The following is a 25,616-nucleotide window of genomic DNA, read 5'->3' on the forward strand; positions in this document are numbered from 1 at the left end:
TTGTTAAAGAGTCTATAATTAGTTTATAAATATTTCTTTCTTTAATTCAGCATACAAAAAGACTATGTACAGCCACATAAGAGTGGTTCATCATAACACGGCATCATGTTCTGTTCATATGCTCTGGGTGTTAGGCTTTGGACTACCTGCATGTCAGACATTATAGGGATAATGTGCTGTTTCTAACACTGGGAGTTCTTTGTCCTTATCCTGAGGATGCACACAGAACTGTGTGTCTGCAGGCGAGTCCCCAGTCAAGCTCCAGTGTTCAAGAGTTCAACACCAGTTACTAAAAAAGTTCCACAACTAAAAGTACTTTAAGTTCCCTTTGTGTGTTGAGCACGTTTTCCCTCTCTTTCTTTCAGTGTCTTTCTCTGTTGAAGAAAGGACTACCATTTGAGGAAAAACACCATGGATCCTTCAGAACCCTTTGAATTCCGTGGAATGGTTCTGAAGTAAACGGTGAGTGTCAACATCAGAGCGAGGTTGGAAGTATACCCCCAACAGCAAACGAGGAGTCTACAGTCCCTCTCCTCAAAAAACAAATCCAATATCATTTATTTTAATAAAAGTATATACGAAAATAGACATTTGATATCTGAGTACGGCAAGTGTAATGCACATTTATGAAAGGAAAGAAAAAATCCTTGAGGACGGTGGTCTTCACGTAAACCGATAGGCATTGTCACAACACCCATGTGTCCGCGTTCGTAAAATGGAAAAGGTTTTAAGTCCAGCTTGTGAGTCAGAGTTTAATTAAAAAGATTGAACAAAAATAAACACTTTCTTGTCAAAATATACATGCTAAAGCTTAAGACAAAAGTAAGCCTTCTTGGTAACGTAGTGCTTTGGTTATCTGTAGCCCCAGCACATAGACGTGGGGCGGTTAGGTGGGTGGGTGGATGAAGTAGACAACATGGACTCATTTGCAGACGTATCTCTCCACAATCCTCTCACACTTTTTACATGTGACATAGCAGCACCAGTGGTACTTGCAGTGGCAGCGCTCCACCAGCTTCTCTGTGTAGGGGTTGTAGCCACGCCCACAGCACATCATGTCACAGCTGTCGCTGCCGATGGACGTCTTGTTGCATTGCCTGGAGTGAACAGACAGAAAGGAAGAAAGAAAGAAAAAGTTACAACTATGTTTGAGAACTTTTTGCATTCCTATATGACACTCATTCTGCCCCCAAACAAATGAGAGAAAAACAAACCATTCTACACACTGGTAATACATTGTGGTTTATGAAAAGCCCTCAAGGTCCCTAAAACATTTACATACACATAAACCCAGTCTCCATAATAGATTCCCCCCTCAAACAACCCCATTGACCTTAGAAGAGTTCCTCTCTCAAAGATCAACCCCAAAACGTTTTGTCCAATGTTTTGGACAATTCCGAAACCATCTCAAGCCTAACAAATGTCTCTAAAAGGGTGAGCTTGACGAATGCTTATTGTGCATTCACCCAAACATTTTCCCCTTGTGTTTTGTCTCAGGGCACCGAATGCTTCGCTTGGGACCCTTTCTTAAGCCTGGGGGCATCTTAAGTGAGCAGAGAATAGCTGTATCATAAATCACAGTGAATACACACGGGAGCCCTCCCTCTATTTAACCCACTCTCGCGCCACATAATTGCATTGTTTTATAATACCAGAGTGTTAATGGCCAGCTTGGTGAGAGACAGAGACACTGAGAGGATGGCTGAAGACTGCTGACACAGAGAAGGGACGAGGAGGGTTGGGGTGGAGGGGCGGGAGGGAGGGAAGTTAGAGTCATTGGGAAAGTAGGACAGACTCATTACAATAGTGGCCTTTGGGACAGGCCAATTAACAATAGCTCTACACAGATATGTTTTGTCAGAGAAAATCTGACCTTTCAGTCTGGTGCCTGGTGTAAAGTTAATGGATCAAAAGGACATGACCATCTGTAAACTCCACATCGCTCTCACACAGCTGTGTGTCTCACAGTCAGAGCTACTAATCCAATTCTGAACTAAAACATCCTTCGATGGTGCCGTCCCTCGTGAGACCCACAGCGCTTGTTGCCTTTGAGATACTGATCATCCCTCAGCTCTGGGGATGTTATTGAGGTTTAACTTGTTATGCATTTCTTATTAATACAGAACACATTCTAACCCCACAAGGAATGTCGCTACAAGGTATATCACTGGACAGCTTTCTACAGAAGGAGGCTTCCAACATTTCTATCCTTTACTAAGAAGTAGGCCACATATGTTTGCTGCTATTACACTCCAGGTATTATCAACGGGGTCAAAAATATCCAAGGTGAGGAGTAGCGAGATTAGAACTCACTTGAAGGGTAAACACAGATAAGGCCACCCTGAAGTGTGTACCATTCAACACGGCTCTGTCAGGGTCAAACAAAGTGCACTATCTCTTGTGGAGTGGCTAGGGATCATGGGAGTGAGGTGGATGGCGCTGAGGCCATGTGATGGGGAGGAGGAGGTGTGGAATGGTGTGGTTAAAACATCCCCCAGACCCCTGGGACCCTCGTGGAAACACACACCACACGGCACATCTGCGTCACACATAGTCACACAGGAGGCTGGGGATGCCTTGTGACTCAGCGTAAAGCACTGAATATATGCCATAGACCACGTGTTACGGGCCCCTTATCAGGTTGGGGACAGCAGATGCATGGAGCACAGTGACTACACCTGACACGGAGCATGTCTTCAGGTTATCTGTTAAGTGGCCTAAAGAGACATTTGCATGAATTGTTTTCAATGTTCTGCATTTCCAGCTCCAAGAGCCCTGAACCCTACTCCTTATTGAAATTTGTCATACATCTTCTGCAGCCCAGCAGAGATTTAGCTACGCTACTAAAATGAATATCCATGGAAAAAGATACAAAAGGCAGAAAACCCACTAGGCTTCCAAAGATGGCTAGCGCAGTTTTGTAGAAGGTAGGTGGTCTTTATACAGTTGAAGTCGGAAGTTTACATACACTTAGGTTGGAGTTATTAAAACTTGTTGTTCAACCACTCCACAAATTTCTTGTTAACAAACTATAGTTTTGGCAAGTCGGTTAGGACATCTACTTTGTGCATGACACAAGTCATTTTTCCCACAATTGCTTAGAGACAGATTATTTCACTTATAATTCACGGTATCACAATTCCAGTGGGTTAGAAGTTTACATACAGTAAGTTGACTGTGCCTTTAAACAGCTTGGAAAATTAAAAATTCCAAAATTCCAGGTATGAACAAGTCTGGTTCATCCTTGGGAGCAATTTCCAAATGCCTGAAGGTACCACGTTCATCTGTACAAACAATATTACGCAAGTATAAACACCATGGGACCACGCAGCCATCATACCTCTCAGGAAGGAGAGGCGTTCTGTCTCCTAGAGACGTACTTTGGTGCGAAAGGTGCAAATCAATCCCAGAACAACAGCAAAGGACCTTGTGAAGATGCTGGAGGAAACAGGTACAAAGGTATCTTTATCCACAGTAAAACGAGTCCTATATGGACATAACCTGAAAGGTCGCTCAGCAAGGAAGAAGCCACTGCTCCAAAACCGCCATAAAAATGCCAGACTATGGTTTGCAACTGCACATGGGACAAAGATTGTACTTTTTGGAGAAATGTCCTCTGGTCTGATGAAGCAAAAATGTAACTGTTTGGCCATAATGACCATCGTTATGTTTGTAGGAAAAAGGGGGAGGCTTGCAAGCCGAAGAACACCATCCCAACCATGAAGCACGGGTGGCAGCATCATGTTGTGGGGGTGCTTTGCTGTGGGAGAGACTGGTGCACTTCACAAAATAGATGGCCTCATGAGAATGGAAAATTATGTGGATATATTGAAGCAACATCTCAAGTCATCAGTCAGAAAGTTAAAGCTTGGTAGCAAATGGGTCTTCCACAAGCATACTTTCAAAGTTGTGGCAAAATGGCTTAAGGACAACAAAGTCAAGGTATTGGAGTGGCCATCACAAAGCCCTGACCTCGATCCCATAGAAAGTTTGTGGACAGAACTGAAAAAGTGTGTGCGAGCAAGGAGGCCTACAAACCTGACTCAGTTACACCAGCTCTGTCAGGAGGAATGGGCCAGAATTCACCCAACTTATTGTGGGAAGCTTGTGGAAGGTACACGAAACGTTTGACCCAAGTTAAACAATTTAAAGGCAATGCTACCAAATACTAATTGAGTGTATGTAAACTTTTGACCCACTGGGAATGTGATGAAAGAAATAAAAGCTGAAATAAATAATTTGCTTTACTATTATTCTGACATTTCACATTCTAAAAATAGTTGGGATTCTAACTGACCTAAGACAGGGTATTTTTACTAGGATTAAATGTCAGGAATTGTGAAAAACTGAGTTTAAATGTATTTGGCTAAGGTGTACGTAAACTTTCGACTTCAACTGTATCTGGCCTTTACCCCAGACAAAGAAAATACCCCTTCTTCCCACTAAGTTCTCAAAGTGGTCCGACAGACAACATGCAACATATATTTCCTAATGAATACCTTCAGATGAATAGAGAGAATCTTGTTTAATCTTTGGGGACCATTACCCACTTCCTTCTGTGTCGTGCTCTCAAATCGATATCAGCTGAATGCACTCAGGCTCTAAGAATAACCACATTACTCACCCCTGTCTGATAGCAACACAAGGGCACCAGTCACAATGGGCATGTCAGTGACACGTGCTCAGACATACCACAGACAGGCCAATCTCAGGGGCCACTTGCTTTATCAGGGATTCTCAAAACAAAATGGTTCCTGCCACCAGGGAGATCGGCAGCTAAGTAAATCAACATCCTGGACGAACTCCCCGCTTGAGAAAACAAACAGGATTGGTAATTTCCTAAATGTTAGCTGCATGGCCGTGAAGCAGGAACCAGGCAGAGCCAGGCCAACATACTGAGTATGTAGAGCTTTCACAAAAGAGTAGCTATGATTTTGTAAGGTCCTATATTACAACCTGGATTCAGGGGTAGACGTAACATAGTAAATGTATATTCGGGACACTCCAGTTAGGGACACTCCAACTCGGGACACTCCAATATGTTAATTTTTCCATTTTGTATAATTTTGTATGCTCCGAATTACAATTCGTATGATATGTTTTCCGAATTGCAATTCATACAATATGTTACGAATTGGAATTCTTACAATATGTTGTGAATTTCCAAAACATATGATATGTTGCATATTCTAATTTGTTGTGGGTAACGTTAGCTAGGTGGCTAATGCTAACATTAGATAGATGGCTAATGTTAGCTAGGCTAGGGGTTGGGGGTTAAGGTTAGGGTTAGGTTAAGGTTAGGGTTTGGAGTTAGGTTAAAGGGTTAAGGGTTAGGGTTAGCTAACATGTTAAGTAGTTGCAAAGTAGCTAAAAAGTAGTAAGTAGTTGCAAACTTGTTAATTGACTAAAATGCTGAAGTTGTCCGTGATGAGATTCGAACATGCAACCTTTGGGTTGCTAGACATTCACTTTATAAGTAACCTTCTGTCTTATGTAACCATACCGAACGTGATATATCATAGTAATTTGAATGCCCCGAATTTACATAAGATCAGGCTGTATATTCTTCCACAATGCTCCACCCATGACACTAGGACTGTGGCGGTCACAAAATTTCGTCAGACGGTAATTGTCAAGTAAATAACTGACGGTCTCATGGTAATTGACCGTTAATTAACATAAACACATTTAGCATCTCCTGGCTTCTACACATGATGCAGACCGTTGGAATGTCTACATTTTAAAAAGTCTAATAAATCCATGTAATATAGCCTACACCTTCACAATACATCCATTATTTATTTTAGACAGCTCTAACGAAACATGATATGAAGAAAATATAGTCTATTTCAGAAGAACAGAATATCATACTCTGAGTTGTCCTTATGTTAGGTCCTGATCTGGCTATGCCATATGGCTGTGGGCTACACTAGTTCATTTAGCAGACAAGATTTTCTTAGAATTCGTGGCATTATTTTATATTATTTTATTGTATGAATAATACAATTGAACAAAGCTAAATAAAATAGAAAGGACATTTTCTCCAAATGATTTGAGGGACTGCGCACATGCGGCTATTCTGTGTTGAGCGGGTGCACGCATCCTTATCCAATTCCGAGTTGCATATTGAAGATATTGGAAGAACTGTCCACGTTTACTTTTCATCATCCAACAAGATGATTAGGTTTAACAAACATCAAAAGCACTAGCCTATGTCAATCTACTATGCCCCATAGTGCAAAAGCTAACCTATTCTATTCTGTGCAAGAAATAAATATTCCAAATATAGTCTGGGACAGTCGTGGAATGCGATAGATCCCAAATTAATACAACCACTAGTATCCCCCAAAACTTTTTTAGGCAATGAGGCTTACGCAACAGATCAGAACATTTAGCTTAAAATGTTAATAAACTATTAGGCTATTTCTTCGCATTATAAGCCCATCAATGCACACACGGCAGTAAGCTAGTATCCCAAAAACTGACGGTGAATGAATGTTCCATTAGAATGTTCCATTAGCGGGAAAACACCATAATCAAAAGTGACCACAAAGGCGATTATGCATGTAATGCTTTTGGTATAAAGCTGCATTTTTATGGTGAAAATGATGTTCCCCAAACTTGAAACTCACACGCTGCATATGTGTGTATGTGTCACGACTTCCGCCGGAGTCGGTCCCTCTCCTTGTTCGAGCGGCGTTCGGCGGTCGATGTCACCGGCCTTCTAGCCATCACCGATCCACTTTTCATTTTCCATTTGTTTTGTCTTTGGTTTTTACACACCTGGTTTCAATTCTCCCATTACATGTTCATTATTTAACCCTCTGATTTCCCCCACGTTTGTGTGCGTGTTTGTTTTATTTGCGGCGTTTGGCGGTCGATGTCACCGGCCTTCTAGCCATCACCGATCCACTTTTCATTTTCCATTTGTTTTGTCTTTGGTTTTTACACACCTGGTTTCAATTCCCCCATTACATGTTCATTATTTAACCCTCTGATTTCCCCCACGTTTGTGTGCGTGTTTGTTTTATTTGTAAGGCTGTATCTGACGGCTGGTATATTGTTACCGGGTTTTGTTATTTACGCCCGTTTATTTCGTGATACCGGTATTTTTCCAGCACCATAGTATTGTGTTTATACTGGTGTTTTCTTGAATTAAATACCTTGTCCACGCATCTCAGCTCTCCTGCGCCTGACTCCTTTCCCCAGTTACCCACAGCCTTGACAGAAACACGCACCTAAAGGAATGGAGTCAGCAGGAGCAGGTGCCCCAGCATTAGGGGTTGAGGAGCGAGTCCAGCAGCATGCTGCCATGCTGCAGCATCTCGGCAGCGCCGTGGATCGCGTGCTACAAACCATGGAGTGCTGGGAGAGAAGAGGAGTCCCTCCAGCGTCTCCACCAGCTCCACCAGCACCACCAGTCTCACCATCACTCACCCCTCCTTCACCCGGGCCCAGTGGGATACGGCTCGCCCTCCCGAAGGAGTATGATGGAACGGTGGCGGGTTGTCAGGGGTTCTTGCTCCAGCTAGAGCTCTACCTGGCAACTGTCCACCCAGCTCCTTCGCCCTCATCTCCTGCCTCTCAGGGAAAGCCCTGGAGTGGGCCAACGCCGTATGGGGGGAAGAAGAAGCGGTGTTAGAGGACTTTGAGGATTTCACCCGCCGCTTCTGGGCAGTCTTTGACCATCCGCCTGAGGGTAGAGTGGCCGGTGAACGTCTCGTCCACCTGAGGCAGGGGACGAGGAGCGCACAGGAGTTCGCGTTGGAATTCCGGACCCTGGCCGCCGGCGCGGGATGGAACGACAGGGCCCTGATTGATCACTACCGGTGCAGTCTGCGCGAGGACGTCCGTCGGGAGTTGGCCTGCAGGGACACCACTCTCACATTCGACCAGCTGGAGGACCTGTCCATCCGGCTGGATAACCTGCTGGCTACCCACGGACGTCCAGATCGGGGTCTGTCGGTTCCATCCCCCAGCACCACCGCTCCGATGCCTATGGAGCTGGGAGGTGCTGCACTTAGGGCGACCGGAGGAGGGGCCGTTCCATGCACCATCTGTGGCCGCAGAGGGCACACTGCCGGTCGGTGCTGGGGAGGTTCCTCTGGGAGCCGAGGCAGCAGGCAGGGCACTCTCGTGTCACCCCAGGTGAGTCGGCACCAGGCTCACCCAGAGCCCCCTGTTGCTCACATGTTTTTATTAATTTTCCTGAGTTTTCCCCGCATTCCGAGCATAAGGCGCTCGTAGATTCAGGCGCAGCTGGGAATTTTATTGACAGATCATTTGCCCATAGTTTAGGGATCCCCATTGTTCCTGTGGATATGCCCTTCCCTGTGCATTCCCTAGATAGTCGACCATTAGGGTCAGGGCTAATTAGGGAGGCCACCGCTCCACTGGGCATGGTTACGCAGGAGGGTCACAAGGAGAGAATCCGTCTATTCCTTATTGATTCTCCTGCGTTTCCTGTGGTGCTGGGCCTACCCTGGTTGGCCTGTCATGACCCCACTATTTAATGGCAACAGAGGGTTCTCACGGGGTGGTCACGAAAGTGCTCAGGGAGGTGTTTAGGGGTTTCTGTCGGTGCTACTATGGCGGAAGTCCAGACCAGGACTCCACCGTGCGCATCCCCTCTGAATATGCCGATTTGGCTCTCGCCTTCTGTAAAAAGAAGGCGACTCAATTACCACCCCATCGACGGGGGGATTGTGCGCTAAATCTGCTGGTAGACGCAGCACTTCCCAGGAGTCACGTGTATCCCCTGTCGCAAGAGGAGACGGTGGCTATGGAAACATATGTCTCCGAATCTCTGGGGCAGGGGTACATTCGGCCCTCCACTTTACCTGCCTCCTCGAGTTTATTTTTTGTGAAGAAGAAGGATGGAGGTCTGCGCCCGTGTATTGACTATCGAGGAATCAACCGAATCACTGTGATGTACAGTTACCCGCTGCCTCTCATAGCCAGTGCGATCGAGTCAATGCACGGGGCGCGCTTCTTCACAAAATTGGATCTCAGGAGCGCTTACAACCTGGTGTGTATCCGGGAGGGGGACGAGTGGAAGACGGCATTTAGTACCACCTCAGGGCACTATGAGTACCTCGTTCACTGTATGGGTTGATGAATGCTCCATCAGTCTTCCATGCCTTTGTAGACGAGATCTTCCGGGACCTGTACGGGCAGGGTGTAGTGGTGTATATCGACGACATTCTGATATACTCCGCTACACCCGCCGAGCATGTGTCCCTGGTGCGCAGGATGCTTGGTCGACTGTTGGGGCATGACCTGTACGTCAAGGCTGAGAAATGCCTGTTTTTCCAACAGTCCGTAACCTTCCTAGGGTACTGCATTTCCACTTCAGGGGTGGAGATGGAGAGTGACCGCATTACAGCCGTGCGTAATTGGCCGACTCCCACCACGGTAAAGGAAGTGTAGCGGTTTCTAGGGTTTGCCAAGTACTACCGGAGGTGTATCCGGGGTTTTGGTCAGGTAGCAGCTCCCATTACCTCACTGCTGAAGGGGGGACCGGTGCATTTGCAGTGGTCAGCTGAAGCGGAAAGGGCTTTTGGTCAGCTGAGGGCTCTGTTTGCCTCGGCTCCCGTGCTGGCTCATCCGGATCCCTCTTTGGCATTCATAGTGGAGGTGGATGCATCTGAGGCTGGGATAGGAGCCGTGCTTTCTCAGCGCTCGGGTACGCCACCAAAGCTCCGCCCCTGTGCCTTCTTTTCGAAGAAGCTCAGCCCAGCGGAGCGAAACTATGACGTGGGGGACCGGGAGTTGTTGGCTGTTGTCAAGGCTTTGAAGGCGTGGAGAGATTGGCTTGAGGGGGCTAAACATCCTTTTCTCATCTGGACGGACCACCGCAATCTGGAGTACATCCGGGCGGCGAGGAGACTGAACCCTCGCCAGGCAAGGTGGGCCATGTTCTTTAGCCGTTTTGTTTTCACCCTGTCCTACAGACCAGGTTCCCAGAACGAGAAGCCAGACGCACTGTCCCGGATGTATGACACAGAGGAGCGGTCCATGGATCCCACTCCCATACTCCCAGCCTCTTGCCTGGTGGCACCGGTAAGTGTGGGAGCTGGACACGGACATCGAACAGCCGTTACGTACAGAGCCCACTCCCCCCCAGTGTCCAGCTGGGAGTCTGTACGTTCCGTTTGCTGTCTGTGACCGTTTGATCTATTGGGCCCACACGTCACTTTCCTCTGGTCATCCGGGCATCGGTCAGACTGTGCACTGTCTTAGTGGGAAGTACTGGTGGTCCACCTTGGCTAAGGACGTAAGGGTTTATGTTTCCTCCTGCTCGGTGTGCGCCCAGTGCAAGGCCCCTAGGCACCTGCCCAGAGAGAAGTTACAACCCTTACCCGTTCCACAACAGCAGTGGTCGCACCTGTCGGTGGACTTCCTGACGGATCTGCCTCCCTCACAGGGTAACACCACGATCCTGGTCATTGTGGATCGGTTTTCTAAGTCCTGCCGTCTCCTCCCTTTGCCCGGTCTCCCTATGGCCCTACAGACTGCGGAGGCCCTGTTCACATGCGTCTTCCGGCACTACGGGGTGCCTGAGGACATAGTATCCGATCGAGGTCCCCAGTTCATGTCAAGGTTTCTGGAGGGCATTCATGGAACGTCAGGGGGTCTGTCAGCCTTACCTCAGGTTTTCACCCCGAGAGTAACGGGCAGGTGGAGAGAGCAAACCAGGATGTGTGTAGGTTTCTGCGGTCTTATTGCCAGGACCGGCCGGGGGAGTGGGCAACGTTCATACCCTGGGCAGAGATGGCCCAGAACTCGCTCCGCGACTCCTCTACCAACCTCTCCCCCTTTCAAGTGCGTACTGGGGTACCAGCCGGTTCTGGCGCCATGGCATCAGAGCCAGATCGAGGCTCCTGCGGTGGACGACTGGTTTAGGCGCTCGGAGGAGACGTGGGACGCCGCTCATGTGCACCTTCAGCGGGCTGTGAGGCGTCAGAAAGCCAGCACAGACCGTCATCGCAGTGAGGCCCCGGTGTTCGCACCGGGGGACTGGGTCTGGCTCTTGACCCGAAACCTGCCCCTCCGTCTGCCCTGCCGGAAGCTGGGTCCGCGGTTTGTGGGTCATTCAAAGTCCTAAGGAGAGTGAACGAGGTTTGTTACAGTTTACAGCTTCCCCAGATTACCGTATTAACTCCTCGTTCCATGTGTCTCTCCTCAGGCCGGTGGTAGCTGGTCGACTCCAGGAGTCTGAGGTGTGGGAGGTTGCTCCACCCCCTCTGGACATCGAGGGGGCCCCGGCGTATGCAGTCCGATCCATTCTGAACTCGAGGCGTCGGGCGAGGGGCCTTCAGTACCTCGTGGAGTGGGAGGGGTACGGTCCGGAGGAGAGATGCTGGGTGCCGGTGGAGGACGTATTGGACCCCTCGCCCTCCGGGTCATCCCGAGGCCGGTGTCGGCGCACTGCTGGGGCTGCGCGTCAAGGGGGGGGGTACTGTCACGACTTCCGCCGGAGTCGGTCCCTTTCCTTGTTCGAGCGGCGTTCGGCGGTCGATGTCACCGGCCTTCTAGCCATCACCGATCCACTTTTCATTTTCCATTTGTTTTGTCTTTGGTTTTTACACACCTGGTTTCAATTCCCCCATTACATGTTCATTATTTAACTCTCTGGTTTCCCCCATGTTTGTGTGCGTGTTTGTTTTATTTGTAAGGCTGTATCTGACGGCTGGTATATTGTTACCGGGTTTTGTTATTTACGCCCGTTTATTTCGTGGTACCGGTATTTTTCCAGTACCATAGTATTGTGTTTATACTGTTGTTTTCTTGAATTAAATACCTTGTCCACGCATCTCAGCTCTCCTGCGCCTGACTCCTTTCACCAGTTACCCACAGCCTTGACAGTATGACAGTTAAGCTCTACACCCCTTGTAAAGAGTATTAATGTGCTTCATTTTAAGAAGTTATTTGGCCACTTTAGTTGTGATACAAACCTTATCAAAACATATAGGCCTACGGTCTAGGCTACATGAGGTGTGCGACTATGATTCTAAAAAGTCACAAAAAAAAGCTGGGTATCATTCACATGTGATAGTATATAATTCACAATTGATAGGCTAATATTGTCACCCATCAGTCTATTCTTGATTTAATCTTGTCTTTACATGTACTAAATAATATATATGTGTGAAATTTGTTTTGATTTAGAATGGACCATTAACATGCACCTGTATCGAAACAGGGGCAGCGGGAAAAAATACATGTCATCTATGCACTTAAATAGCGAATGGAGGATGCTTTCCTGTAGTTCATTTTCATGCCAGTCAGGTAGGCTATACTCCTGTTGTAAAGATAAGCAATGTGCTTAATATTTGCTTAATATTAGGAAAATTGAGAAATAAATATAGCCATCACTCTGTTTTCTCACATAAATGCATAGCCTATTGAAATGTTGTGCAACATGAGCTCATGGGCTCTCATGAAGTGTTTGATTCGACTTTCAATAATATTTGCATTTAATGGGACAATAGAGTTATTAATATAACTTTAGAACATTTAAATTGGCTCAGAATAGGGCTCATACACATGGATTTTGTATTGTAGATTAGTGGCCTGAGGGCACACACTTAATGTGTTGTGGAAAGTGTTATGAAATGTAATGTCATGTAATATTTAAAATTGTATATAGCTGCCTTAATGTAGCTGCCTCAAATACACACATACATACACAAACACATACACACAAAGTGCGCACCCACAGTTCCTGTAACAGTCTCACCTGTCCTGGGTGCCGACGGAACCCAGCTTGTCGTTCTTGGCACAGAAGTCCGGAGAGCTCTGCAGGTAGACCAGTTCGTTCTCTCTGACGGGCCTGATGTCAATGTCCTTGGGGACCAGCTGCTTGCGCGTACCCATGGGTCTGTGCACCACCTTAGTGGCTGACAGGTACTTGGTCTTCAGGTCAATGGCGATGTCCTTCAGGTCCTGCAGGCCTCTCCAGCAGGTCCGTATGGAGCAGGAGCCAGACACACCGTGACACTTACACTTCATCACCAGCGCATCTCTCAGGGCCTGGAGGATGTGAACGTAAAACACTGTTACTATTGAGGCTGATGCTATAGCAGAAAATATGTCAAAGATTGCACAAGGGGATTGATTTACAGTTATAGGCCCTGAAAAGAGCTATATATAGTGCAATCGGAAAGTATTCAGACCCCTTGACTTTTTACACATTTTGTTACATTACAGCCTTATTCTAAAATGTATTAAATTGTTTTTTCCTCATTAATCTACACACAATGCCCCATAATTAGAAAGCAAAAACAGGTTTTTAGAAATGTTTGAAAATTACAATTTTTTTTAAACAGAAATACCTTATTTACATAAGTATTCAGACCCTTTGCTATGAGACTCGAAATTGAAGTAAGGTGCATCCTGTTTCCATTGATCATCCTTGAGAGGTTTCTACAACTTGATTGGAGTCCACCTGTGGTAAATTCAATTGATTGGACATGATTTGGAAAGGCACACACCTGTCTATATAAGGTCCCACAGTTGACAGGGCATTTCAGAGCAAAAACCAAGCCATGAGGCTGAAGGAATTGTCCGTAGAGATCCGAGACAAGATTGTGTCGAGGCACAGATCTGGGGAAGGGTACCAAAATATTTCTGAAGCATTGAAGGTCCCCAAGAACACGGTGGCCTCCATCATTCTTAAATGTAAGATGTTTGGAACCACCAAGACTCTTCCTAGAGCTGGCCGCCCGGCAAAACTGAGCAATCGGGGGAGAAGGGCCTTGGCCAGGGAGGTGACCAAGAACCAGATGGTCACTCTGACAGAGCTCCAGCGTTCCTCTGTGGAGATTGGAGAACCTTCCAGAAGGACAACCATCTCTGTAGCACTCCACTAATCAGGCCTTTACGGTAGAGTGGCCAGATGGAAGTCACTCCTCACTCCTCCTAAAAGGCACATGACAGCCCGCTAGGAGTTTGCCAAGGGACACCTAAAGGACTCTCAGACCATGAGAAACAAGATTCTCTGGTCTGATGAAACCAAGATTGAACTCTTTGGTCTGAATACCAAGTGTCACGTATGGAGGGAACCTGGCACCATTCATACGGTGAAGCATGGTGGCGGAAGCATCATGGTGTTGGGATGTTTTTCAGTAGCAGGGACTGGGAAACTAGTCAGGATCGAGGGAAAGATGAACAGAGCAAAGTACATAGAAATCCTTGATGAAAACCTGCTCCAGAGCGCTCAGAACCTCAGACTGGGGTGAAGGTTCACCTTCCAATAGGACAACAACCCTAAGCACACAGCCAAGACAATGCAGGAGTCTCTGAATGACCTTGAGTGGCCCAGGCCGGACTTGAACCCGATCTAACATCTCTGGAGAGACCTGAAAATAGCTGTGCAGCGACGCTCCCCATCCAACCCGACAGAGCTTGAGAGGATCTGCAGAGAAGGTGCTTTAACAAAGTACTGAGTAAAGGGTCTGAATACTTATGTAAATGTTATATTTCATTTTTTTTTCTCGCTTTTTCATTATGAGTTATTGTGTGTAGATCGATGAGGAAAAAAACTATTTAATCTATTTTAGGATAAGGCTGTAATGTTACAAAATGTGGAAAAACTCAAGAGGTCTGAATACTTTCCGAATGGACTGTATGCCCAAATAGTCATCCATATATCCATCTTTCAAGCCAAACTACTACTGCTCCTCCTACTGCTGCTACTACTACTACTACTAGCCTTAACCCTTGTGCGGTGTTCGGGTCTGTGGGACCCATTTTCAATGTTATATGAAGAACATGTAAAATAACAACTTTTCATTGAGTGCATAACTGTGCACCTCCCTACACATTTTTATTACATATGTGGTGTTCGGGTCCACTGGACCCGAGGGTAATAAAAGTGTGGAAAAGTGTATGTGTAGGTGAAAACAAGTAAAAATTCAACAAAAAGGTTTACTGTGTGCCTTCACTCTGTCTTCCTCCTCCTAACCTGGCTCTCTCCCTGCCTGTCTGCCTGTATCCCGCTATTCTTGCACTCTTTACCCTTTGTAGTGTGTGAAACTACACAATGTCTTGTGGGAACGTGCACAATGTTATTATAATACATTAGTCTGATACATTGTAGCTCCTTACCACAATCAATCAGTATGGCAAAAAATAATCTCTGCTCAGAGGGCCTTAGAAATAATTTTTGCAGAGAGAGAAGCTATAGTAGTGTGGAAGGAGCATCTTCCACTTTGGAAGATGAAGACATTTCAGAATATGAGGATCAAATCTCTGTCAATTCGGAGTCTGACAGTTAGTTGGAAGAAGAGGATGAGATTGACCCTCAGCCAGCCCCAGAACCAGCCCATCAGCAGCCAGCCCGTGTGCAACCAGCTCGTCAGCAGCCTGCAGGAGGAGAAATATAGATGTAAAAAAATGGTGACATTGAATGGTCTTCTTGCCCAAAGAATGAGCCACACCGCATGGCTGCCAATGTGATAAGGATACAACCAGGGCCGACGCGGATGGCGGTTACTCATGTGCAGGACATAAAGTCTTCTTTTGAACTGTTCATCCCAGACACCATCCTGAAAACCATTCTGGACTGCACTAATTTGGAGGGCAGGTGTGTTTTTGGAGAGAGATGGAAGGAGATGGGCCAAACTCATTTACATGCATACTTTGGGGTTCTTATTCTTGCTGGTATTTTTAGATCCAATGGGAAATCCGCAGAATCCCTGTGGAATGCAGAAACTGGCAGATAACTTTTCCATGCAACAATGTCTCTGGAAAATGTACACATTATTTCCAGGATTATCCGCTTTCGATAACTGAGCCACCAGACCAGCTCGGCGGCAGAGAGACAAGCTAGCTGCAATCAGGTCAGTGTGGGACAAGTGGGTGGACCGCCTTCTCCTGTTTTACATCCCTGGGCCCAACGTTACTGTTGATGAGCAGCTTATGCCATTTAGGGGCTGCTGCCCCTTCAGGCAGTACATACAGTCTAAACCCGCAAAATATTGAATCAAGATCTGGACTGCTTGTGATGCTATTTCATCATATGTGTGAAACTTGCAAGTGTATACAGGGAAGCCAGATGGAGGAGCCTCTGAGAAGAACCAAGGGATGCGGGTTGTCCTGGATGTGACACAGGGACTCGGTGGCCACAACATCACATCCGATAACTTTTTTACTTCGCACAAGCTGGGACAGGAGTTCCTCAAGACGATGGTAGGAACAGTATGAAAAAACAAGCCAGAGCTCCCACCTCAGGCCGACACGTCCCTAGTGTCCTACGTGCCAAAGAAAGGCAAAAATGTGGTACTCGTGAATATGCTGCATAGGGATGGGAGAATCTGTGGCCAGGAACATCAAAAAACAGAAATCATAATGGATTACAATGCCACAAAAGGAGCGGTGGACAATTTAGACAAGCTGGTTACAGCTGCAAAAGAAGAACCCTACGCTGGGCCCTTGTGATATTCTTCAACATCTTGGACATCTCGGCTTACAACACGTTTGTCATCTGGATGGCGTTGAACCCAGATTGGAACAGAGGGAAGCTCCAGAGGACACAGCTCTTTCTCGAGGAGCTGGGCAAGGCATTGGTGAGACCTCAAATCTAGAGGAGGCAACATATCCCAAGGACCCCAGCTTCTGCAGCCATCGTGAGGATGATTCAGGAGGAGGATGCTGGTGCCCCATCCGCCCGAAACACAGAACAACTCCAATACCGGAAGTAAGTGTGAGTGATGTTGTTGCATGTGTGTCTGACTCTCCTAACTTGGCCTGCTGTAACTATATATGTGAGCGAGTGAGATGTTAGTAAAATTCCTGAACTGTGTTTTCATCATTGTAGATTTCAGCCGGTAGCAACAAGAAGAAGCGCTGCGATGTGTGTGGAAGAAGGACAGGAAGGACAGGAAGACACAGTACACATCCATCAAGTGCAATAAATACATTTGCTACACACACACAGTAAAACTCTGTCCCTCATGTGATGTGTATACCGGCCTTAATTTGTGTTCAATGGGGCTCATTTATCAGTTCCATAAAATACAGAAAAATGTGTCCTTTCAATTTGTTCAGTTCAAAGCAATAAACATCAATAGTGATGAAAACCTTGTTTAATTTATATTCGTTCAAGATAAACATGATTTATTCGACCCATGTCTTGATTAAAAATAGATTTCTGTTAACAAAAATTCAATTTTATATAAAAAAAGAGCGCTTTTATTGATATGTATGCTGTCTATATTGCTTGTAATTTATATAAGTCAACATCTAGGTATTAACTATTTTTATGTAAATTGTTATGGCTGTATTGTTTTAAAAACCCAATAATGTTGTGGGTCTATTCATTGGGGGAATAACAAAAACATGAACACCACACAAGAGTTAAGACTTGTGACTCGACATTGACTTGAGAATGATGACTTGAAATTATCTGGCTAGGTTTTGTAAAATGTTTTCACTCATTTTGTGGCACAGAGTCTCTGTGGATTACTCTCCAAGCAGCCAGAGACAGTAGCCGCAGCATCGACATACAAAAGAACGTGCAACAGATTGGCTAATGAATTGGACCAGCAAACTGTTAATCAACACAGGTCGGAAGACCTAGCGCAGAGGTTCTCAAAGGGAGAGCGTTTTGGGGGGTCGCGAGTATGAAGCTGAATGGGAAAAATACATATTTTTCATGCATTTTTTAATAGGCTACATATGCATATATATTATATTTTATATATAGTGTATATACCTTTGCCTGTTTGATCTGGTTTCTAATATAGACCTACCCTATGGTATTATACCAAAAGATTGTCTCAAAAACATCTCATCTGTGCTTCAGAACCAAAAAGTTGCAGATCTTGATTGTTGACCAATGATCAGTCATCAGCATTGACGCGCAAAGGCGAGCGCGCATATCCAGAGATTCGTGACCAGTAATAACTTGCATTATTTTCTCCTGTTTTGCCTGACAAAAACACAGTAGGCCTACGTTTATATTATTTATCCATATAATATACAGTTTAGAAATCAACCACGGAGGCATCTTTGCCAGAACAATAATAGGCTACCTGCTGATTTCATTGATCATGTTCATATTTAAAATAGTCCTAGTTTGGGTGGCTACTGGCTATATCATGTCTAAGGCTTGCTATAACATCGCACTGCCTTCAATATTATGGGATGAAAATGTAACATTCTGGCGAATTAATGACGGTATTTTTGAAGAAGGAAAGGGCTACCCAGTTCAGGTGGCAACGAGCATTAGGCAGGCAGGCAGCCCTCCAAAGTGAAGCACTAAGCGTGCAGTGCAGACAGACAATGCTTTCCAGACGATCCTGCAACCTCCACTTTTTACAGGTTGGCAGTATTTTGCTTGCTCTGGACTCCAGAGAAGTGACATAATATCTCTAGTTGTTATTGGCTGCTAACAGGAATGGTTGTAATGGCTGTAATGACAGGCTACATTTGCGCAGCGATTATGTGCACGTGTTAGCGTATGTGCCGCGGGCATGTGTGTGTGTGGGTCGCAAACTTTTAACCAATTATTTTTGGGATCTTGCAGGTCAAAACATTTGAGAACCACTAAGCTAGCTAGGGAGAGAAGATTGCCATAAATATATATCTAGCTCCAAATATTGTTTGTTGATCAAAAATATTAACTGTTTACTTTGCAAGCTCACCAGCAATGGGGCATCAGTCATAAATTACTAGCATAGGCCTAGCTACTGTTCTTTAGGTATGTCAAAACTGCTTGAAATGTATAATTGACTTACATTATGAAGCTTGCATTTGGAATTAGTTGCAAAATATATTATAACATAATCAAAATATGTTATAGACAAAATAATGAAAAGGGCTGTCAGGAAGCCTCAATAAACAGTCATTGCATGTATAGGTTTTATTTTTTTACTTGACTTGAGACTTGACTTGAAAAAACTTGTGACTTGACTCGACTTGAATTGTTCCTGGAATGCATGACTTAGATATGACTCGAGATTTGACTCGTTCTACTTGGGACTCAGCTTGAGACTCAGATCTTGTGACTTGCTTGTGACTCAAATAACAGTGACTTGGTCCCACCTCTGAATACTACCACATAGAATGAACAGTAAGTCATCAGTGATCTGTGATAATAAGATGACTTTGTACCTGTCTCCCCACTTCACTGTTGTGCAGATGCATCAGCTTGTTGGCGTGGGAGCCTGCCTTCTTCATCTTCATGGGGGCGTCAGAGAACTTGGAGCCCATGACCAGGCCATAGTGCAGGTTGTCTGCACATCCGCCCCAGCGGTAGCCCGGCTCAGGGATCTCCCCGGGGATGGGGCCGCACGAACACAGGCGCAGGTCCCCCGACGTGCACGCCTGCGCTATGGTGTGGCTGATGGCCGCCGCAGACAGGGCATACACAAATGCTGACTCCCTCGTGCCTGTTTGGAACAAGACAAGGCCTTTTGAGTGAGGGAAAATGCCTCACGACAGATATGGTTATACAGCCGGAGTGGATCATATGGATCTAATGTAGGTGATGAAGTGTGTACACACAGAGGGCAGATATGTCAATGCTGGACGATGGAGGTAGGAGACAGGAAGAACCAGCCAGACCACAAAAACATCCCTGTATAAAGAAGACCACTAGTCTATTGTTGGCCAGTGGCTTCTCAAGACTGGTCTCACAGTTGACAGATGGAGCTTGTCTTCTGAGGCGCATCATCGTGTAGCTGTCTCCTTAAATCTTTGATTAGGAGCCAGCTCTTTGTTGTGTTTTTTATTTATATATATATATATATCTTCACCCAAACTCAGTAAAACTGGAACTGACATTGGCTCTGCCTGGCTCAGCAAAGATCCTTTTGGCAATGGAAATAAACCCATCAAAGTAGAAGTACAGAACATGGAAAGATTCTCAGACAAATCACTGAAAGGAGTGTGCATATAATGAGACAATTATCCATCAAAATCTGTATGCACGTACTGTATACATGACTAATGCTTTGTACTGGAAGGAGCAACTAAGAGCCTGCCTATTCATACGACGTATGTTCAGTTGAGTTCGCCGATAATATTTAACATCTTGCATTACTATAGAAAACCAGATGCATGTAGGTACTGTGTGACGTAAAAGGGATTTAAAACTGAGAAGGATGAGTTGTCACAAAAAAGATGTCTAGATCCCTTCTAATAGTCACTGTCAAACTCAATACTATCTCTCACATGAAGAATGGAATCTATTGTGCCACAAAAGAGAGTCAAGGCACTGTTAAGCTATGAAGACAACCACATCAAGTACTTGGAACATAAAGAGAAGGACTTTGTAGCACGGATATTAGGGAGGTGGGTGGCTAGGGTGATAAAGGACAATTTTCTTTCTTTCAAGGGGACACAAAGAAGAATGGTAGCCTTTGCTTGGCCCAGTCTGCTCTGCCCTCAGAGCACAAAAGACCCCCAAGGACGATGATTAAGGCTTTAAACTCTCGCTTGTAAATGATCTCCTGCAACACTTGAATTAGCTTTTTGAATCCCACCAAGAACACAGAGTTTCTACTGTGCTGATAATTTGGTCTGAGATGATCACTCCTAGTTCTATTGAATAAAACGTTTAGGTTGCACACCTAGCACAATGGATCTCTCACCACCATTTCAATCCATTGATCTCACAGCACCATAAACAGTAGGGGAGACTGGGGTTTGTTGTCTCACGGGTTTTGCTATTTGACATTTTATTAGGATCCTCATTAGTTACTGCTGAAGCAGCAGCTACTCTTCCTGGGGTCCACACAAAACATAAAACATGACATAATACAGATAATTAATAGACAGCTCAAGGACAATCTAAATGGCACTGTGCAATATTTGTAAGGTTAACATGTGTGCATTCTTTGAAAGAACTCATCCACCTGGTCAATTCATGTCAGCATGTCAAAACATTGGGGTTTGGAGAATTTGTGTTTTTCATAGGTGAGGGGGGATTTTCTTAACTTTTTTGTTTTAATTATGGGAGTATCCATGAAAGGAGGAAATGGAGAGCTATATTTCAAACCTATTTTCTGAGTTCCAAGGTCCAGCCATGTAGTAACTAACATCTTTATTAGCATTGGGGTTGGTTGTCACTATCAACTCCATTATAATAAATCCCACACACACGCTTGTGCAAACAAACACATACACACCCAAATTTACTCAAAATGTCACATGTTTTTCTCACGGCATAAAATGTTGAATTTGTTAGAAATATCTTTAGTTCAAAGAAAGGCTATTTCTAAGATGCTGTATGCTATATTGCTTCATTTCCGGTTACAAAAGAATAAGCTACTACCAAACATTGTGACAACCAACAACATACTGTGTGACATCCTATCCCGCGATGGGGCTGGTTGTCACAGGTAGAGTGTGTTTGATGGCTTATAACTCCATGTTGGAATAAGATATGAGGGGCCCCATTGCTGAGAAATACACACAAGAGTAAAAAGTGTGACAACCAACCCCGGTCTCTCCTAGATTGTGACTAGTAAGTAGGCCTACCTCTGTCAAGATCTGGACGATACTTCGAGGAGTCACTGGGGATATCAATAGAGGAACAGTTCCAGCGCATATCAGCAAAGGTCTTCTGGCAGGTCTTCTTGACCTCGCGGGCTGCGGCGATTATGGTCTGCATGAGCTCCAGGTTGCTCCGACACAGTTGGGCTTGTGACGACACCAGGCCGGGCAGCAGCTTGCAGTGCTGGGTCTGGTTGATGTGTAAGGATGTGGGTGTGTGAGATAGGGCCCTGGAATAGAAACAGACGTAATTATAAGTACTTCATTATGATGGCTTCAACTCAGAGGTTTCTATACTGCAAAAATGACATCTGAAAAATTCCAAGATCAAAATATTTCACGTTTTTTATATGAAATATGACATGATTTTATGAATGCAAAAGCCGATGCCATAGCTGAAAGTCATTTTCTCACTTCTAACATATATTAATTTATAGGCCTATAACTATAGTTATGATACATACTGAACCATTGCGCTTCAAACATGTTTTGAACCAATCAAACAGATTATCACAACTGTTGGAACTTTTAACATTTTTGGCATTCGTACCACTTGACTTGGAAGATACAAAAATACCAAAGAGAGGATGCCAATGGAAATCTCTCAAGAAGTCACGAACAGGTAAAACATAACAGACCACAGCTTGACATCAGACTATTCTCCTGATTTAGTTCAGCAGAGGAGGTTCCAGAACATGCCAAATTATTAATTCATCATAGGCAAAAAGCCTGACCCAGATCTAACTGACAGGACTACATCTATCCATCTATCATCATTTACATTCTTCATTGTTAAAAGGATTGCATTCTACCGAGAATTGTGTTTGGCATAAATCATCTGATTACGAAATCTAAAAGGGGGGGCACACATACTTGATTTGCACATAGACAGAACAGCAGATTAGTTCATAGAAAAACCACCAGAGAACCTGGTCAGTCAGTGTCTGACTCTGTTTTCTATGTCTTGCAGCAGCACTGCGAGGGAAAGAGAGTTCCGTGAGAACCAGCCAGTGCCTCCTGCACTTTAGCCTGTTTTGGATTAGGAGTGAGGGGAGTGGCTACTCCATGCCCAACGATAAGTTGTGACAGACTCCCCTGTGCTCGTGGTAACCCAGAGCTCACAGGTGTTTATGGCCCCATCTGGTTCACATCCAGGCCCCGTAGAAATATCAAGGCTGGGAGAGACCCTTTCTACTATAGGATTTAGCACAATGTCATGCAATCCCCATCTCTCTCTCTCTGAGGCACATTTGCTGTTCGACTGTTATAGCCTATAGAAATCTTACAACAACTCACTCATAGGTTTCAGATGCTACAGATGGTAAAAAACCATCCCAAATCATGTGCAGGCATAAAATGTCAATCAATCTATGAACCAAAGAAAAATATGTACCAAAGTCAATGAGGAATGTGTATATCTAAGGGAAGAACTTCCAAATTATGTCACTCTTGGTTATAATGATGTTTAACACACAAGCAGCTTGTTGCTTTCGAGTACTCTGTTCTAACAGATTCATTTTTCACTCCATAATTCCCGTTCAAATCTTCTCATTAACATTCATCAGGGGACAAATTGAAAACCTGGACTGAAATAATGCACAGCCTTTCTTTTAGTTTTACCGGCAGAAAATGTGGCAAATGTTCATCCTCAGATGGACAATAAATTGAAATTATATTAAATTTTTCTGCAGGTTTAGATTAAATACAGTAGGAAACAAGAAGGACTTGGAGAGCCCCAGCTTCTGTTTTACTGCCTATGCACAACACAGGCCACAATAAACAGTAAAGCAAAAGGAAAAATGCACACACATAAAAGACAAAATAAAAGGTCCTTACAGCCATTTGATGCCGGAGCAGATCTGGGACAGCAGCAGAATGGTAAGCAGACAGAGTGGGAGGGTGTTAGACGTTTTCTTCATAATGATAGTGTTCCAACTTAGAGATGACAGTAATGCAGGTGGCTGTTGGCTTTTAGGCTCTTATAGGTGCAATCACAAGTCAACTGCCATGACACCGTCTCCCCCTCTTTACCCTGTTTGGTGGAATAGAAAAATACACCATTAAAGGAACACTCCACACTATTCAAAACAAAATGCCAAAAGATAATCTATGCTATAATGGTTTTGTTCACTGCCACATTTCTTATGTATAGTGGAAAAGTAATAGAGAAATCTAAAACCCTATTTCAAGAAATGTATTAATTGTGGAACTCTTGTGCACATCCTTCCCACTGGCGCAACAACACTCACTGCAGGGGCTATTGAGAGTTGACAGATCCCCCCCCCCCCCACACACACACACACACACACACACACAAACTGAATTGTAATTTCTGCTTAACTTCAGATACATTTCAGATAGTAATATGATCAGTGGATGGCAACAACACACCAGCAGAGCACACTACCCTACAGCAGACACGGCACTACTTGTCCAGGGCATTACCTCCATCAGATAGGGTTTTTATTGTCGTGTGATGATATGGAAGCTCTTTGAAAATAACTTGAATTTTATGCCTCAAACAAAACACTCATCTCACTGATTATAGTGATATTTAAAGTGGAAATAATAGTTGCTTAAATACGTCTCATCAACACAAATAATAAGACAGTATAATAACACTATTATTTCACTCTATTTTCACCATGTTGCAAATCTTCCAAAGCATCTCTAACTATGTGGGTATTACAAACCTATAGCCTAATTTATATACATGTTGCGAGTTGTGATCTAAATTGGCTACGCTGTACAACATCAGACCCTTTGGAAATGTCAGCTACAGCACATGTGGTATAACGGTTAGCAAGCAATCAACTATCAGCAGGCAATCAGTTTAGATAAGAAAATCCGATTTTACATGAAAAACATTTATTCAACACTTAAACATTTAAAGACATTTAACATTTCTTTACAAAGCCTTACAGTTGTGGTAAGTTCCATTTGTCCCGATCTCCCATTTTATATAAGGTGCATTGGGTTTATGCGAGGGAAACCACTCTATGTATGCAGAGGTTACATTGGGCTTTTGTGTGGGGTGGAACTGTCAATGAAATTAATAGTTTTCCCCATGATCATCTTCAACAAATATCTATTATTAAATTCCCTTTGTATAATATAGCCATATCAGCCGCTAAACCTAAATATTGGAACTTTAATCCGCATCGTTCTCTTTCAATTTCCCCTCTATCGGCATGTTTGAAGCTGTCTCCTTGTTATTATAGCCTTCTACCTCTATTCAGTCGCACTGGGAACAAGAGGAAAATAAAGTTACTCTTAAAATGTAGTATGAGTCACGTTCAAGTTAATAAGGTAGCCTACACTCGAGTCTTTATTCGAAAATATCTTGGATATTATCTATCAGAACTAAAATCAGATATATAGTAGCCTAATCTTTAAACAGCCTAGTTCGTGTTCAAGCAATTAAAAGCTATCAAACTCTGAAAATAAGCATGTTATCGATAACTTTATACTTTGATAGTCATGTCATGAAACTAGACCATTGCTCCTCACCTTTAATGATAATTCGTGTCAGTGTAATATCCTTTTGAATTCAATATCCTCCACAAATTCGTATAAATCCACAATTTCGCAATTCAAATGAATCCAAAGAAGAAGTAAGCATCGTTTACTCCCCAGCAACAGCGGCTACCTCTTCTCTCTCGCAGGTTATTCAGCGTGCAGTGCCTCTCGCTGCGGAATGTGTTGGACTCATGGCAGTGCGGCTGCCTCAACTCATAAGTACTCCTGCGCCGCTTTGATCTCACTGGTGATGTCAGGCACAATTAGCATAACAAAGCGGGTTGAATTTGGACTTCCAAGGAGAGAGGTAAAATACCCACCCTGTCATTGTCCAATCTTGCTCAACATGTTAGATCATTTGAACCAATTGCGTTATAGTTTTTGTTATATATTTTCGCAGTTTTATTTTCTAGGTTGCCCCCAACACTAATGCTCACAACAATGATAATAGTCTAATATATAATAGAAACCACGAATAGTTTCAAGTTTTAATGTCACATACCCAGTACAGTGAAATGCCTTTCTTGCGAACTCAAAACCCAGCAATGCAGTAATCAATAACAATGTAATACTAGAAAAAAAAACATGAGAAA

General features: G+C 44.3%; 1 protein-coding gene across 1 annotated transcript; it reads right to left on the minus strand.

Moving 5' to 3' along the window:
- LOC106567945 (protein Wnt-11) lies at positions 1-25,227 on the minus strand. The gene is made up of 6 exons (XM_014137859.3): positions 25,015-25,227; positions 23,341-23,536; positions 21,490-21,734; positions 19,120-19,397; positions 12,743-13,035; positions 1-1,097 (listed from the first exon to the last, which is right to left on the minus strand). Exons 2-6 carry the CDS (start codon positions 23,421-23,423, stop codon positions 923-925), a joined length of 1,074 nt encoding a protein of 357 aa, XP_013993334.1. The 5' UTR covers positions 23,424-23,536; positions 25,015-25,227; the 3' UTR covers positions 1-922.
- Positions 25,228-25,616: the final 389 nt, after the last annotated feature.

Source organism: Salmo salar, chromosome 13 (assembly GCF_965601325.2).
Source record: "Salmo salar chromosome 13, fSalSal1, whole genome shotgun sequence".
In the NCBI taxonomy this organism is placed as follows: Eukaryota; Metazoa; Chordata; class Actinopteri; order Salmoniformes; family Salmonidae; genus Salmo; species Salmo salar.

Coding starts and splice junctions, on each gene's coding strand:
- LOC106567945 (XM_014137859.3), bottom strand. CDS start 23,423: ATGAAGAAAACGTCTAACACCCTCCCACTCTGTCTGCTTACCATTCTG. Junction 19,398..21,489: donor TCGTCCAGATCTTGACAGAG/GTAGGCCTACTT, acceptor TGTTCCAAACAG/GCACGAGGGAGTCAGCATTT. Junction 1,098..12,742: donor TCCGTCGGCACCCAGGACAG/GTGAGACTGTTA, acceptor TGTTCACTCCAG/GCAATGCAACAAGACGTCCA.